At 36.8% G+C, this 17,525-nt stretch overlaps 1 protein-coding gene across 1 annotated transcript in view; it reads right to left on the bottom strand.

Annotated features, from left to right (window-relative positions):
• Positions 1–241: 241 nt before the first annotated feature.
• The window catches only part of LOC122641491 (tRNA-splicing endonuclease subunit Sen54-like), a 29,067-nt gene continuing 11,783 nt past the window's right edge, over positions 242–17,525 (bottom strand). The window contains exon 5 of the mRNA XM_043834746.1: positions 242–366. Coding sequence (XP_043690681.1) covers positions 308–366 — 59 coding nt within the window. The 3' untranslated portion in view covers positions 242–307. The remainder of the gene's footprint in view (positions 367–17,525) is intronic.

Genomic DNA, 17,525 nt, shown 5'->3' with positions numbered 1-17,525 from the left:
GAAGATGAATTAGTAAGGGGCTTACCAAAGAAAAGAATTAGTTCACCAGGTTAAGTAAGGGTAGTATTATCATTTAAAAAAAGTTAACCATCACTTAACTGTAAGCACCTAACAGAGTGGACTTACTAATAATAAAATCAAAACATAAGGGGTGGTCCATGATATCTCGAAAGCTTTTGGAGTGTTTGTGCCATTCGATTAAAATGCAAGGAGTGTCCGTGAATTTTTTCTTAAAATAAATATTTGTTTTCTCCCACGTACCATTTCTGAACCTTCACTAAAACAAAATTCCACCTTATGGGGATCATCAGGGTGGGACTGGAAGGTCAACTTTGTCGAAGGAAAAGAAAATGCCACGCCCATGATCTACATGACAATAACAGTTCTTTTATGTCCTTCATACAATTCCACTCAATACCTTGAGTAACATCATAACAATCCTTTTGTTTCCATCTGAAACTTTTCTGTGTGTTTATTTTTCTTAGCAGGTCTGATAAACAAGTAGTTTTATGGTTTTTTTGTATTTTTATTATTACATGTTATTATATTTGGACAACTACGAACAAAGTTGTTAATGGCTCAGAGAAGCCCGATCCTATGTGGATCATGAATCATATCCACAAATGGATCGTTGATCAAAACTTATTCCCCTCCTCATTTTCTTCCCAGGATGTAATACAACAACATTCAGTGGTTTCTCTTAACATTTCTTCCTTTAACTTACCTTTGCTCAGTTTCCCTGTTTTAATCTATGCAGGATACTATATATCTAGATTGAGTGTTGCAGGGTGGTCCTATATCTTTTTGATAGATGGCAGGTTTAAGTTTTTTGCTGCAGGAAACATTCGAACCACTGAAGATCTACTCCCTGACCTTTTTGCGATCCGAAAAGGAATTGACCATACTGCCTGCATTGGGTTGAAGATTAAAGAAATATAGTGTGCCAACAAATGGATCACTGATGTTCTTCCATCCCCAACCAAATGCCCATGGCCTTGAAATCTTTTCAAAGACCTACTATATATATCAGACCTAACTCAGGATGTATATTATAGGAATACTGGAGATACTTTTTGTCTAGCTATAACTAAGAACATGGCTAAGAATACCTATCACATGAACTTTGTACTCTTTCAGTTTGTTTAATATTGTAGGTGCAGCGGACAGAGGGTCGCTAGCGTGCACCCGGAGGGAAAGAAGGAAAATGGGAAAATGGGAGTTGCCATCTAGATTTAGGGTCTAGGACCCATGAATGGTGCCCCTCCTTCGGAGAAGGGGCGCTAAATTAACTCCAATGACTCAATGGATGGTCTACTTTAGATCTCTGGGTAAGTGTCAAGTTACGGGCTGGGAAGGTGTTAGGCACCCAGCAACTGCCCGGCCGATGGCCGATCTTCCTAGACCAAACTCTGTTGTGTACTGTTGTGTTATACATATTATGCACCTAATTAAACTAATTTTTTTGAAGATTTTTTATTAACTTGATTAAAATTTATGAATCTAATTAGGCTAATTAAGATTAATGTTTTAAACCTAATTACTATCACTAGGCTAGATGATTACGTACATTATGCATCCTAGTTAAGCTAATTAATGGATTTTACCTAAATTAGAAAGCCTAACTCTATAGTCAAAAACATGGTTGACTGTAAAAAAGAAAACAAAGTTTAATTATATCATAGAGAAAGACAATCATTGATGAGCAAAACAGTTCCTAGGCCAAAATAGCCAAAATTACGAAAATGCCACTAAAGGGCCAAAATATGTACAAAGGCATGAAATCATATTTAAATGTTGTAAATAAACAAAACATGATTAAATAACATTAACATCATGCATCTAGGTCATCAAGAGAGCATGAAATGCTATAGAGATGCAAGGTGGTAAAAATTATCAAAACGCCCCTGTTAGGGTAAAAATATAAATATGCATGAAAATGCAAGCTTATACTTAAAATATGCTTATGAAAGTTAAAACATGCAAATAAAGTGACATAAACCTTTCCAAGGCCCTAAACATGATTTGGTCACAAAATGACCAAAATGCCCCTGAAGGGCAAAATGGTAAAAATGCAAGAACATGCACTTTCAAGTAATTTCAGGCATTTGATATGTCATTAAACATCCTAAAATTACTAAAATGCCAAATAATGCTACTAGATGGTACATTGGATCCACATTTGATAAAATTACCAAAATGCCCCTAAGGGCAAGAATGAGATTTATGCATGGTTATGACACATGATATGCATGTATGTATATGAAAACATCCTAAAACATTCTAGAACAGCATGTCATGCATAAAAGCATCTTTTTCTGATTTTTTGAGATTTTTTATTTTTTTGGGTTTTCCACCTACAAAATCACCATTATGCCCTTATGAGGAGAAAAGACATGGATGACATACATATCAAACTCACACACGGATGGGGATTGTTCTCTGTGATATGAGGCATTACAGAAGACACTCCATGTCCTTGCTTGGTAAAGAAAATCATAAAAACAGTTTTTTTGTATTTTTGGAAGGTAAAAACAAGGATTAGAACAAAGAAAATACAAAATAAATATTAAAAATACGAATCAGACAAAACCAGAGGACTGATACACTAAGACAAACATGCTCTTCACACTCATGTCAGTGGATAAACCCGAATCCAATTTTGTGGGCCCCACTCTTGCAAAATCCCAAAATATTCACAAGGGCAAAAGTGTCCTAAAGAACATGATTTAGAGCTCAGTGAAATTAATGGACATAAAAAACAGAGAGAAACATCATTCCTGAAATTTTCAGAATTTTATCACTCTTGTGATATTTTTAGCATTTTTATAACTGATAAAAGACCTTTTCTTGTAAAGAAAATCAAATAAAATATATAAAAATATGTAAAAGTACCCTTGAATCGTGGAAGGGCCTAGGCTCAGCTTGGGTAACCTTATTTGACCGTAAATAGTCGCCGGAAACCTCTGAAAGCCGTTCCAAATGTGGTTGCTCCGAATGGCAAGAGTGATGAGAAAGGGGTATTTTTGGAATTTTATATATCTACTGGAGCATTGAAGGCAGGGGACAAGAGGCTGGTGGGCAGCTGAGGCTAGCAGGTGCAAGTGGCTGGGCGCACATGGGCTTGACTTGTGCGTGCCTAGGACGGTGCACCCAAGACTTTGGCAACCCAGTGGGTATGGGGCCATGCCCATGAGTGGGGAATGGTGGGCCTTGTGGCTTGCCGACAGGCCCAGCCCGGCTGGGTCAGGCCGGGTTGATCCGTTTGGGTCAAACCGGTCTGACTTGGGTCGCTCAACAGATTTTTCTTTTGGCTTTTCTTTTATAAAAAGATTCCATATTAAGGGTCCATGTTCAAACATTGATATCTCCCAATCCGTGTGGCCGATTTTGACGTGCCACATATCGCCGCAAAGGTCTCAACATGTACTTTCCATCCGTGTGGTAAAAATGGCTGGTTTTTGCCTAAAAGTGACACGGATATCGAGGAAAACACATAAATGGTATTTCACACCGATCAAGGTCCAAATGATACCGGAATTACATGAAAATGTACATATAAGCACAATATGACCAAATAAAGTTATCTAAATGGTTTCAGGTCACATCGGGTGGCTCGGGTACCAAGAACCATGGCAGGGGCAAAATGGTCACTTTCATAAAAGTTATCCGATCTGGTCGAAACTTTTCGTGAAAGCTTAATATGATCAAATGAGATCATCAAAAGTGTTTCGAACTAAATCGGGTGGTCCAGATACCGAGAAATGTACCAAGGGCAAAACGGTCATTTTCATAGAAGTTACCCGATTTGGCCGAAACTTTATGTGAAAGCTTCATATAACCAAATGAGGTCATCCAAAGTATTTCGGACTAAATCGAGTGGTCCAGATATCGAGAACCATGCTAGGGGCAAAACGATCATTTTCATAAAAGGTGTTGGAATTGGGTGAAACTTCAAATATGGACTTAAAATGGTTAAATACGGCTATGTTAAGGGTTTAGGCTCCATTTGGGACAGTTTGGTTACAAAAAGTGGGGTAAGGGTAATTTGATAATTCTTGTCATTCAGTCACCACACAAGTTACGTCCTTGACCATCATTACCAAGACATACTTCCAAGGTGTCAAAATGTGGTGTCTACAAATATATATGTTTTTTGATTTCTCATCCAAAAAAAAAAACCATGAATGTCACACTCTCCATAATAACGAAATCATCATATAATCCCAGCATCGATACATGCATTTACATTTTATAATGAACATAAAGTAAAAGCATCTCCATATCAAGTACATACATTTAACATAGGAAATTCATAAAATAAACAATATTTACATTCACAATACAATCTGTGCTTGAAAGAAACTGGAAGAACTCCCTCTTGCATGTGTCCTTGAATTTCGAGTCGCGTTGCGTATCCTTTTAGTTTAGGATTTCATTCTAGTTTGTAAATTCTTTTATTGCTCATGATCCTTTTATTAAGTTCCTTAGGTTGAAAGTCCTTATGTAATTATTCAATTGTTAGAGCCAGTAAATTATTTGTTCTTATTAAAATTATTCACATATACCTAAAATAGATTTATTCATTTTAATGTCCACGTAACCCGTTAACCGAATTAACGTTCCTTCTACTTGATTTATTATATTTAATCAAATCTTAAGTTCCATCATCAAACATACTAACATTAAAAATTTAATTTAATATTACTTAATTTGCTCATCTATTTAATTTGTTCAATCCATGATCATTTACTTTAAGTACCGAAACAAACCCCTTTATCTGTAATTATGATTATCTATACTTTTATTTTATTAAATTAAGTCATTATTCATATTAGGCTCTAATAGGGTCCATGTTGTGTTTTCATATCATTATTACTTTCTTGGTAGGTCACATTAGGATCTCATATGGGTTTAGATTGTGAAATTCGTTCACTTGTATATGCTAGTTCATTAATTTAGGTATATTAAGTCTCATTTGAGTCTTTAGGTCCTTAAATCAGCCTCTTAATCCGTTACATTGATCCATGTCATAAATTCTATTGCTCACATTAGGTTCTATTTAAGTCCATGGTCTCAAATTAGTACATTATCCTCACTCACAGTTGAGTCTCATGTGTGAAGCCCCTAATTAACAACCTAAAATATATACATATGTGAAGCCCAAGAATCTGTAGCATATCATTACTTGGAATTAGGTCGATCAAGTTTTTTAAATTAGGCCCATAAAGATTTATGCCAAACCCATAAGATCTATGCGTAGACCCTAAAAATCATTTATCTTCTTCAACTTCTAATTTTCAATTTTTTTTTACCTTCCATTTTATTTTTCCTTTTTTGTTTTTGTAAGACAGTGGACAAAAACCACATCAGCAGCTTATGTGGCTCCCAAACACACATGCACAAGGGAGGGGGTGCTCGGCTTCCTTGCCGGACCCTCTCTCTCTTACTCTCGGTCTCTCTGTCTCCCTCTCTCATCTGTCCTTTTTTTTTTTAATAGTTAATATCAACTTATAAAAGGAAAAGAAAAGAGAGAATATAAAAGGGATAGGCAGAAGCCAAAAACCCAAAGGGAGAGCCTCCTCAACTCTAGCATTCAGGGAGTTGAGACCACACCAACACCAAACAAAGCCAAATAAAATCAAGATATTTGCATACTCCACAAATCAGCTAACAAAGAGAATTGATAGGCACTCGCCTCTGAGAAAGGGATAGTACGACATGGATCGAACACATCCGCTTTAATATCACAAACCATGCGAGTCCTCGATCTTGATATGTTGCAAAATAACCTGAAGTTCTACTCATGCCAAATGTGAGACCCAGTAGTACAAAAGGCAAGCTTACCAATAAGATCGTTGAGACCATTATTCTTGGATTGTGTAGAAACCCAAGTAACCTCTAAAATTACATTATGGGTAAACCGATGAGGGAATGAGTAACGCTGGCATATGTCACTCCGTGCCTGGGATGCGAAGCCATACTCATCTCTCCTTGTTTCTCTCCTCTTTCTTTCGTTCTTTCACTCTCTCAGTTCCTTCTCCCCTCACTTATTCTCTCTCTTTCTCTCCTTTCTTTTAAATCCCAACCCCAAAAATAGAGTAATTTTCATAAAAATAAATCCCCAAAATCAATAAAAGAAAATCTTCCTTTTGAAGATTCCAAATTCCACTTCGAGCTTGACCCTTCAACTCCTTGAAAATCTCCTATCAAACGTCTCTTGTCCTCTTCACGAATTTCCTCCATCCTCCTCTCTCACAAAATCATTTTTCTCTCTTCTCTTTCTTCCCAAGTTCGGCTTCCATTCTCCATTTTCTCTTACTTTCCTAAAAATCAGCAATTAAAAGAGAAAGAAAGGATATAGACTCAATCGGCTGAGGTATTGTACCCTATTTTCTTAGGTGAAATTCCACTCTTACCCTTGGTCACCTCCCTCCTAGACCAATCCATGCACATGCACTTAGTTTGACTATGGTACCCTTCCTTCCCAATATTATAGTCCGAGCCTTAACCCAATTATTTCCATGCAACCAAGTTGACTAAGGTGAATTTACCTTAATATCCTTTGACTCACCCTCTTTTTACCATGTATACCAACCAATGATCCACCCTCCATTTGGAATCTATTCTTACAAGTGGTAGCCCCACTGCCACATAAGCATCCATATCACTTCCTCCCCTCCATGTGGTATACAGCCACATTCCACCTAGGATGACACATGTCCCAATCACATTTCATACATTTTTATTTCCTTATTTACCCTTACCTCCTATGATGACATGTGTCATCCACATCATCAGGTGGTCCCACTTATTAGTGATAAATAAAATATTTTAAAATTCTTTTACATAAAATGCTATTGATGGAGTATGTGTAGCAAAGTTGGGCGCATGGAAGTAGCCCGCCTTGGAAGTAGAGAAGTCTCTTCCCTTTATATAATTAAAATATATTTTATTAAATTCTCAAAACTAAATTGTTGTATGCTATCCATCACCTAACACATTTTCAAATGAGAAAATCACCGGTTTCTAAATAAAATTATCTTCGGGTGAAAAATACTAAATCTTAGGGTTTAGTCGGGGATCGAAACGATCAACACTTGACGATTTTGAAAAACATGTCTGAAGATTTCTAGGGAAAATCGAGGTGTTACAAATTCGTCTATCCAATTTTCCGAAGGAGCCCTTCTTTCCTCGATGATGCTTCTCCAAGTCCATGATGGGGAATTTCCCAGTATTGCTTCTAGAGTTCTAGGAAATCACAATTTGGAAAGTAAAATTGATTTCAAGAATTGTTCTACGTGAAACATTGGGTCACCAAACAGTCTCAATGACATTTTGGGTAGCAAAGCCTTCTAGGAAATCACAATTTAGGAAGTTATCGGCTGTAAGACCTTCTGGAAGCAAAAATGGAATTGGACCAGATCACTCAAACCCAACCCAATAATGATACAATAGAGCTCTAAACGCGTTTATGAATCATGATGTTGAGGAGAATCTTGTTCAATCCATGATTCTTCAAACCCTATTTACCACTTTAAAAATAAAAATAAAAAAAGGGTTTTCTACTAGTAGAATCCTGCAAAAACTCATTTATCCATTTTTTTTATTTTTGGTGGAATTGGAAGCTTTATATATATATATATATATATTTTTTTTTTGTATAGAGGGGATCGAACGAGCTAGGCAGTTGTTGGTATCTTTCCAAAATTATGAAACGCTCAAATATTTATGGCAAAATCTTAACCTCACGTTAGGGAGGTGAATTTGCATACCTAAATTCGATGGTAGATGATGCTTTTCATCACTATTAGAATACTATCACTTAGGGCTGCAACAGGGTCGGGTTGGGCCGGGCTTTACAAAACCCTAGCCCAACCCTAAGTCCCCTTAGCTGGGCCCAGACCCGACCCGACCCTAACTCAGGGCCAGAAAAATCCAACCTTGACCCGCCCTCAAGGTCGGGCTGGGCTGACCCTGATTGGCCCTGATCATGGGGAAGGGGAAAGAAATGCATGGGCTGGAATGGGCCAGGGAGATCAATTTTACATAAAATAACATTATAATAAAATGTATTATATCAGTTATTGTCTTCATATATAATATATTATATAAAAAAAAATGTAGGTGACATTTAAAGTTTATAATGTATATATTATATCAATATATATTTTATAGTATAACTTAAATCAGGGTCGGGTCGGGCCGGGCCGGGCCGGGCCAAGCTTAGCTTGAAGCCTCAACCCTAACCCAATCCGACCCTGACTCAGGGTCAGAAATTTCCAGCCCTGACCCGCCCTCAGGGCCAAATATCTCAACCCAAGTCCTGTTTAGGCTCAGGGCTGACCAGGGCGGGTTCGGGCCGACAAGACCAAACTTGCACCCCTACTATCACTAATCCATTACTTCCTCACCAAGAGATAAGGATGACATCACTAAGAATAAGGAAACAAATAGCTGTAAATTTTCCTGTAAATCCCTAATTACCATAACCTCTCCGAATTCATCTCTAATAAAGGGAAGGATAATGGCTATTCCAAGTCAGTGAATGAAATAGTCTGTTGGGGGTGGACCTAGGTTCTAGGAACCGAACCAACGTAAATATTGCCTGCCACTAGTTACCTCTCTTCCAACTCTTTAGTTAGTAATGAAGGAAAAAGGAGGAGAAGAAGAAGGAGAGACCTGCAACTCACAATCTTCTTCACCAACAATAATATTACCTGGTGAAATCCTATATGAGATTTTAACTTATGTAGATCTCGATGATCTTCTTCACCGATGCAGATGGGTTTGTAAAGATTGGAAAGCTTTGACATATGACTCCACATTCAGACGCCTCCATTGTCTGAGGATACAACCAGTTTCTGGTTACTTCATTCAGTATGTTTCCAAGAATAGTTACCACATCACTTTTGCCCGCTCCATTGCATCATCATCATCATCATCATCATCATCATCGATTTCTTTCGATTTTATGCCAGAGATAGACCCTTGGATATGTACCTCTTCTTATCACGCACAAGGTCTGGTTTGCTGTATGATTAAAGGCAAAGGCGATCATATCAGGCGCCTAAAGAGGTATTAATTGCTTCTTTTATTAATTTTATCTCTTTTGGTTAAAGAATGTTCAATTACTACAATTTATGTTCTAGGTCTCTTATTGTTTAGAGGGTGGGTCTTGGTGTAACGGCACAGATTGTTCCATTGTGACCAAGTGGTCACAGGTTCGACGGATGAGCCTAGAAACCAGTCTCTCTATGAAAGTAGTACGTATCGTTAATTTTCATAGATTCCGCAGTGGCAGGAGCCTTGTGCACTTGATACGCCATTTTTAACGTTCTAGGTGTTCGATTCTCAATCTGTGAGGGATATGCGATATTTGATTCTAAGAACTGGCCATGGAGGACGCATTCGGAATTTCGGAGGTTGCCATATTACGTTCACTTTGATTTGAAGTCGGAGGTGTTTTTTGCATGGTTCTTTTCACTGGTTAACCGACTTTGATAAACAAAAACAAATATTTGCTTTCGATCTTTATAAAGAGAATTGGAGGTTTATCATGTTGCCTCCTCAATCACAAGAAGAGGTGAATTGTGAGCTTGGAATTGACAAAATTTTAGTAAATTGTGATGGGCATCTTGGGCTGATATTTACTCCTCAACTTAAGGAGATGGATGAATTTTGGTCATGGATTGAGGTTTGGGTGATGGAGGATTACTTGAAAGCAGAGACGACATGGAAAAAGAAATACAGGTTGAGCTTGGATAGACCAAACGGGAATGTGGGTCCATGGTATTCTTCAATATTGGGAATGGACACAATGAAAAGTATTTTGGTGACGAATTCTGACAAGTTGATTTGGTACAGTTGCAGTAGTGGTCTTCCAACCAAAGTGATGAACCTTGAAAAATCAACTAATTTTCATGATTGTTGTTTTATTCATCAATTTATTTCCGATTATGTACCTTGTAATCTAGGGCCAGAAGAGAATCCAATAGAATAAAGGAAAATAATCTAGAGGAGCTGCTGGGTATAAATTAGTAACTGATTGCTGCAACTTTCTTTTGATGAATTGGGTTATATTTGAGAAAGGCTATCTCTTGTTAGCGAGATCTTCTTCGATGTAATACATATAAGAGACCACTTTCAGTTTTTGATATAGGTCTACCTTAAGACTGAAATGGCTTCTCCACTTATCAATAGTACCCTTGATTCTTCAGCCATTTTTATATATAGCTCTTGCACTTGACCCCCTCCCTCTTACCCCCACCCCTTCATCTAGGAGTGTCAACCGCTCAGGCTCGGTCGGGCGCTGGGCTCAGTCGTGCTCGGTTGATTACCAGGCCTTAACAGCAGTAGGGACCTGTTTAATTCTAAACGGTTTTTAAACGGGCCATTTATTAAATGGGTTCTAATAATTTCATTCTTAGTGATATTTAATCTTGTTCAATTGTTATACGTTCTTTAACTAGGTCAATAAATTGGTTGTTCCAATACTTTAATGGTTAATATATTAAATGTTCATAAATTATTTTGTTCTTTAATTTAAGACTCTTTTTGGCGTAGTTTATATTTATATTTATGATCTATTTATGAATAATCAATTATGATAATGGGTTATGAGCTATAAACAATAATTGTTTGGTTACTACTAGATTTAATAGATTTTATAATGAAAAATATGTTTGGTATGCTTAAGTGAAGAATATATTAGTAGCGCAAGAGATCGCTATCTGGGCCTCTAGAACTTGCACACACACGCTGTTCAATGGGCACGCACACGCAAGCATCGCCTTGGGCATGATTTCTTCCTTTCCATGGGGAAGTGTGATACTTTCGCGTGTTTCTGTGTTTAGACATAGGAGTCACGTGGGCCACAAGACCAAGTAGTACTGTTCTTTTCTCCATATTATTATTATATTATTCATATACATATAACAAGAACCTTTCTTTTATATTATATAATATTATATTATAATATATATAATAGTATATATTATATTTTATATTAAGATACTATATCATATAGTACATATTATATAATATAAGTGTAGATGTTCACTGTGGGGGAGCATGGCCCCTACGCGCACGTGGCATCATCGGGGGTGGTATTTCCACTTTTTATGAGAGTAGGGCAGTCATTTCCCTCCTTCTTTTTATGTCCGGGCGTGGGCAGGTACACTCCCCCACAGAGAACTTTTTTCCATTATATAATATGATATATGTTAAGAGAGGGTGGGGACGGGGTGGGGGTTGGAGAGAGAGAGAGAGAGAGAGGCAAAAGAGAGGTTTATTCTGATTTTAGTTAATTTTACCATTTTATCCACACATAAGTAGTAATTCTGCACATGTTCTGTAATGGTACCCGCTTAAATAAACATTAGCAATTTATGGTGATAAATCATAAACAACTCTCTAGCTATTTATGAATATATGCTTATATCGATTTATTGTAATGAGAAATAGGAGTAACAAATCATACCAAACACTTCTATTTATGTTTATGTGTCATATAAACATAAATTTAAATTATACCAAAATAAAGATGTTTTCCTTAGAAGGGAAAAGGAGAGGGACGGGTATAGGGAATGAAACCAAATGCTTATAGCCCACAACTAAACCAATTAGTATAAGCCAACACACTTCAGAAGTAACCAATAAATTCCATATATTAAATAGAAACATAAGAATTTGTATGTTTCAGCAGGTCAAGAACCACTCCTACTTGTGCATGATTCAAGGACTCGTGGTATTGTGTCGGCCAGATGAGTATAAAATAGTTTAAAAAATAAATAAATAAAACAGAACTATTAGTATTTTAGTAAATAAAATGATTCAATCCTACCTGATATGGCCCATCAATATTGATATTGATACCGATATTAATACAAAATGTAACTTAGGGTAAAATGGGAATTTCAAGAAATCTTAAATGGGTCAGGCTAGGTCGGTCTGTAAACAGGCGGGCTAGGTCGGGCCTAGAATTGATCGATCCAGTCGGGCACCCTACAAGCTAGGACCTAACACCAGGACCGCCCGATTATTAAACGTGTCGAGCTTAAGCCCAACACGTTTAACCATTGGGCCGGGCCAAGCCAGACTTTAATCAGGCGGGCTCAGCGAGTCTATCGGGTCGGGCCTAGAATTGACAACCCTACCTTAATCCATATTTTCCGATCTATGCTCAAAATATATATGACAATTAGAGTTCAGACCATAGTTAGTACATCCATGTATTATACGTGTATAATATGTGGATCAAAATGTTTAATTCAAAAACTTATCGTATTGCATATAAGTCGTCGAAGTTGGATAAATACGCGAACTTTAAGGGTTGAAGTATATACACATATAAAACATGTATAATACGTTTAGTTTTTAAAATAAATAAATTAAGTCAGTCTAAATTCTAAAACCAATCTAATGGATGTGCTTCTTCATCTTACCAAACCCTCGTCCCTCTCTCGCGGATACCAAACCCCAGCAACGACTGTGGTTCTTCATCTTCTCCATTCTTCTTCCTCTTCTTCTTCCGGTGACTGTGGTTCTTTAGGCCAGCGATTGCCATACGCGTTTTATTGAGACAGATTTTTGAAAAGTGTCATTATCGTTCAGTCCTTTTAATTATCATATGTATTTGTTCTTGTATTATTGTCGTTCCTGAACTTACTAACTATGGTTCAGAATGGGAAGTTATACGGTCAGGGACCTTCTGGATCCAAAACGGACTTGGACCAGGTCAGACTCATACCGAACTCAATATGATATCATAGAGATCTAACCACTTTTTTTTTGGGGGGGGGGGGGTGGGTTGAGACTCTAACCACTCATTCATTTAGCGCACATTCATTTAGCGCATTCCTTGGTGTTTCAATGCGTTCATGATATTGAGGAAAATCTCGTTCAATCCATGATTCTTCAAGCCCTATCTACCATAGATCATGTCCCAGAAAAAAAAAGTTTTCTACCAATCAAAGTTGGAAAACTGCCTTTTGACTGGGCTGAGTTGTCTGAGTCGAGTCAAAATTTTAAAAAATTTGGTCAAAAAACGTATAAACTAGGTCAGGGTAAAAAATGATGATGTTCGATCATAAATCATTTGAGTCAAATAAGACTTAGTACTTTTACCCGTATCAATAGATTTCACTAATTTATTTGTTTTTTTTTTAAAACCATAAAACCACATTAAGAAACCTTTTTTTTTTTTTGTATGAAACTACACTAAGAAACTGAGTCAAGTAAAATAGTAAGTCTCCTCAAGTCTCGTCACTTGTTCAATGGTATAAACTCAATGTAATCTTTATTTTTCTGGTTTCCCCATAGTGCTTTTATATTTTACTAATCTTTTATTAATTTATACATATTTATTGTATTAAAAATAATATTAAAAAAAAGCATGACTCACCTTGTCCAACCTGGACAAGAGGTTGGTTCTATGAGAGGCAAGTCGGATCAGAAAATCTAGTTTAATTTCATTTATGCTACCAATAGAATATTATCATTAATTCATTACTTCCTCTCCAAGTTCTACAAAAATACGGAGTCCTTGGCTGACCCCAAAAGACAATTTAACTCCAGAAGGTGATACTTTTCGTTACGCATTAAATCCATTACTTCCTCTCCACGTTCTACAAGGGTGTAACTACCCACTTAACTTCCAAGAAAACATACCGACTTAACCTCCCAAACTTCTAAATTTAGAAAAGCAGTTTTTGAGATTGATCTGAGCAATCAAATCTTCATGGGTTTTAGGTTTAAGATTGACTCACCGCTAGTGATGAAGGAACAAAGAGAAGAAGAACAAGGCGAGAACTGCAACTCACAATCTTCTTCATCACCAACAATATTACCTGGTGAAATCCTCTATGAGATTCTAACTCATGTGGCTCTCGATGATCTTCTCCGGCAATGTAGATGGGTTTGCAGAGATTGGAAAACTTTGACATATGACTCCACATTCAGACGCCTCCATTGTCAAAGAACACAATCTGTTTCTGGTTACCTCATTCAGTATCTTACCAAGAATAGATTTCACGCCAGCTTTGTCCGTTCCATTAATGAATCCTCTTCGTCATCGATTTCTCTCGATTTTATGCCGGAGATGGACATTAGGATTAGAGCCTCTACTCATCAGGCACAAGGTCTGGTTTGCTGCGTCAGTAAAGTCGACCACAGCACTCACTTCAGGTATTGCTACTTAATTCGTTAAGTTTTGCTTTTTTTTGTTAAAAAAAAAAAAAAAAAAAAAAAAAAAAAAAGACCTCTCTACTGGGAGTGTGGCGAACGCTTGCACTCCCAAGAATCTCTCTCTTTTTCCCATTGCCCCCCGTTTGTTTTTTAGAGGGGAAGTTTTGATGGGATTATTGGGAAGATGGGAGTCACATGGTTTTTTTTTTTTTGTTTGGAAAAAAAAATTATATTAAATTCAAGAAGCACATATGGATAATTGTTTTTCCTAGCCTAGATGGCCAGACTAGAAACCATGTACATCCAAAATAAAATGATTCGTAATATAAGAAAACATTGCATCATGACAAAGATTGTTTATCTTCAAAAGTTGATCCAAACGCTCCCATGACCAAGGCGTATGGATTGGAGATGGAAGAAAAACAGGGATCATTTTGTTGGAACACCAAACTTCTTTCAACTTCAATCCATGAATGGCCGCATACTCTAACCCAATCAGAAGTAGTCAGAAGTCCAAAGATTTTTTTGTTCCAAAAAATGAGATGTCGTAATCCGACATGCAGCAATAGAAATAAACTTTCCTTCTAACGAAATAAAAGAGGCCCATCCAACTAAACCTATGCTTGAGGGTAGAGTTCAGAAGTGAAAGCTTCGGCTATGACTTTGGATTGGTTAGCGGTGGGATTTTGAAGTGTCAATAAGCATGTAAATCAATTAATGTTATTCCCTTGTTTTTGTAAGTGAGGTTAGAGATAGGTTGGGATTTTGAAGCGAGATTGGGGTGGGATTTTGAAGAACCACATCAGCATTTTCCCACCTCATTTCTCCTACCCCACCTAAGCACCACATCAGTATTTTCCTATCCCATTTCTCCTACCCCACCTAAGTCCCCTCTAAACAAACGGGGCCTATATGAAAAGATATCTCTACCCCCTTGTTTTGAGGAGAGAGTGTGACACATGGGAGTGCAGGAGACAAAAAAAAAACACTACTTCGCTTTTTTTTAAATATTTGGAAGGAAGAATTTTGGTTAAGTCCCTAACATAGTTTGTAATCTCGGATCGGATCAGTCAAAGTCATGTGGATTGGATCAATATCAGCCTAGACCGATACCAAATATCCATAGATCGGTCTACTTGATCAAATCGCCTGAATCTTGGGATCAGATCGGTCGTCATTACGATTCTAAAATGGCTTGTAACCTCAGGATGGAATCGGTCCAGATAGGATCGATATCAGTCGTGATTTTTCGATCTACTTTTATTTTTCATAATTTTTTTATAGTATCTAATCGATAATAACCGATATGGAAACTGTTACAACAAAATTCGATTTCTTTTTTTTTCTTTTTTTTTTTGTCATTATTTATCGATGCAGACCGATTTTGACTGATCCAGATTTGGTAACTAATCGACATCAGCCTTGACCGACCCAAACTCCCACAACAGTTTCCCTTGTAGAAGTAGAATACACATCTTCTCTTTATCTCTCTCCAGTTTACGAAAAATTAATTATCCTTCTGTCATTCTTTTTCTATAAATCTTCAGGTAAATCATGTATCCAATTACAATATTGTTTTCTTTAGGGTAAAGATGTTCAATTACAATTTAATTACAATTTACGTCCAAAGTGTAAGTATGAATTTTTTTGGTGACTTGCAAATAAAAATCTCATTTTCATTATTTACTTAATTGTTTATATATTTACACTTTTACTAATCCAATTTCATCAGGTACTATGTGTGCAAGCCTTTGACAAGGCAGTGGAGAAAAATTCCAAACCCTGTGAGTGGTTGTTACAGTGAGAAAATGGCCATAGTGGTAATGAAATCAAATCCAATATTGCATTACAAGATCATTCGATTCTCACATTGCAGTATGGATTGGGGTACACAATACTGTGAGATATTTGATTCCAAGAACTGGGCATGGAGGTTTCATGTGGAATATGAGAAGTTGCCTTATTCTGTTCTATTTGATTTGGAGCCAGAGGTTTTTCTGCATGGTTCTTTCCACTGGTTAACCTTCTTTGGTGAACAAAAACAAATATTTGCTTTCGATGTTGACAAAGAGAATTGGAGGTTTATCATGTTACCTCAATCGCAACCTTCTAATGAAGTAGAAGCTCGAATTGACAAAAAATTGGTAATTTGTGAGGGGCATCTTGGGCTGTTATGCACTCCAAAATTGACGTCAACGCCGGAGCTATGTTTATGGATTGAGGTATGGGTGATGGAGGATTACTTGAAAGAGACATCCTGGAAAAAGAAATACAGATTGAGCTTGGAACCACTAAACCGGATTGTGGGTAGACGGTATTGTATATTGGCAATGGACACAATGAATGACAGTGTTTTGGTGAGGACTTTTGACAAGCACATTTGGTACAATTGCACCAGTGGAGTTCTAACCAAAGTGAAGAAGCTTGAAAATCCAATGAGTACTTCTGTTCGATCTATTCATCCATTTATTTCCGATTCTGTACCTTGTAATCTAGAGCCAGAAGTAAATCCAAAAGAAGAAAAAAAACGAATCTGGAGCTCTTGTTAGAGATCTTCTTCAATGTATATATAAGAGACCACTTTCAATTTTGGAACTAGCTCTACCCTAGGACTGAAAGGGGTTCACTACATCCCAACACCTTTATTTCTTCAGCCATTTTAGTTCGTGCACTTGAAAATATACAACTTCTAACTATTTGTTTCTTATTCATTGGAATCTTTTTATATGTATTAGGACAAATTTTTCTGTCAATAAGGGCTTGCACACAGTAGGGGGTATGTTCAACCATTCATAAATAGGGGTCAATTTTTACGTCACTTTTTATGGCCATTGAAGAGGCGGTGATCCGTCACCGCTTGAAGGAAACCTTCTTTCAATTTATTACATATGTTTACGTTTCTCAAAAACCAAGTTCTCAAAAGTCACCCTAGAGAATAACCACAGTACATATAATTAGGATGAATTTTGAAGCGAAGTCCCAAATGGAGTAGATGCAAATATATCTTATCTTCCTTTTCGAAAGTTCGTTTTATTTTTTCTTGGGACTCATAAGCAATAACTACTTTCTGAGGATTAAGTAAATCTTTTCAAATTTGAAACTTATGAATGTAAAACAAATTTGAAACGAACTAAACTTGTAATTAATTTATTAACTAGTAGATCTGAGCAATTTCCCCTTTTCATAATTGTAGTCTAAAGCTGAAATAGCAGTAACATCTAACTCCATCTCCTAATTATCCAACCCAATCTAAATCTATAATGGAATCAAATTCTAAAACTAAAAATGGAATGCAACTCTAACATAAATAAAATATTACAAGATAAATCAAATAATCTACT

The sequence above is a fragment of the Telopea speciosissima genome, chromosome 10, assembly GCF_018873765.1.
Source record: "Telopea speciosissima isolate NSW1024214 ecotype Mountain lineage chromosome 10, Tspe_v1, whole genome shotgun sequence".
Lineage (NCBI taxonomy): Eukaryota > Viridiplantae > Streptophyta > Magnoliopsida > Proteales > Proteaceae > Telopea > Telopea speciosissima.
The sequence above is the reverse complement of the archived record's forward strand: the minus strand, read 5'-3'. Positions and strand labels throughout refer to the sequence as shown.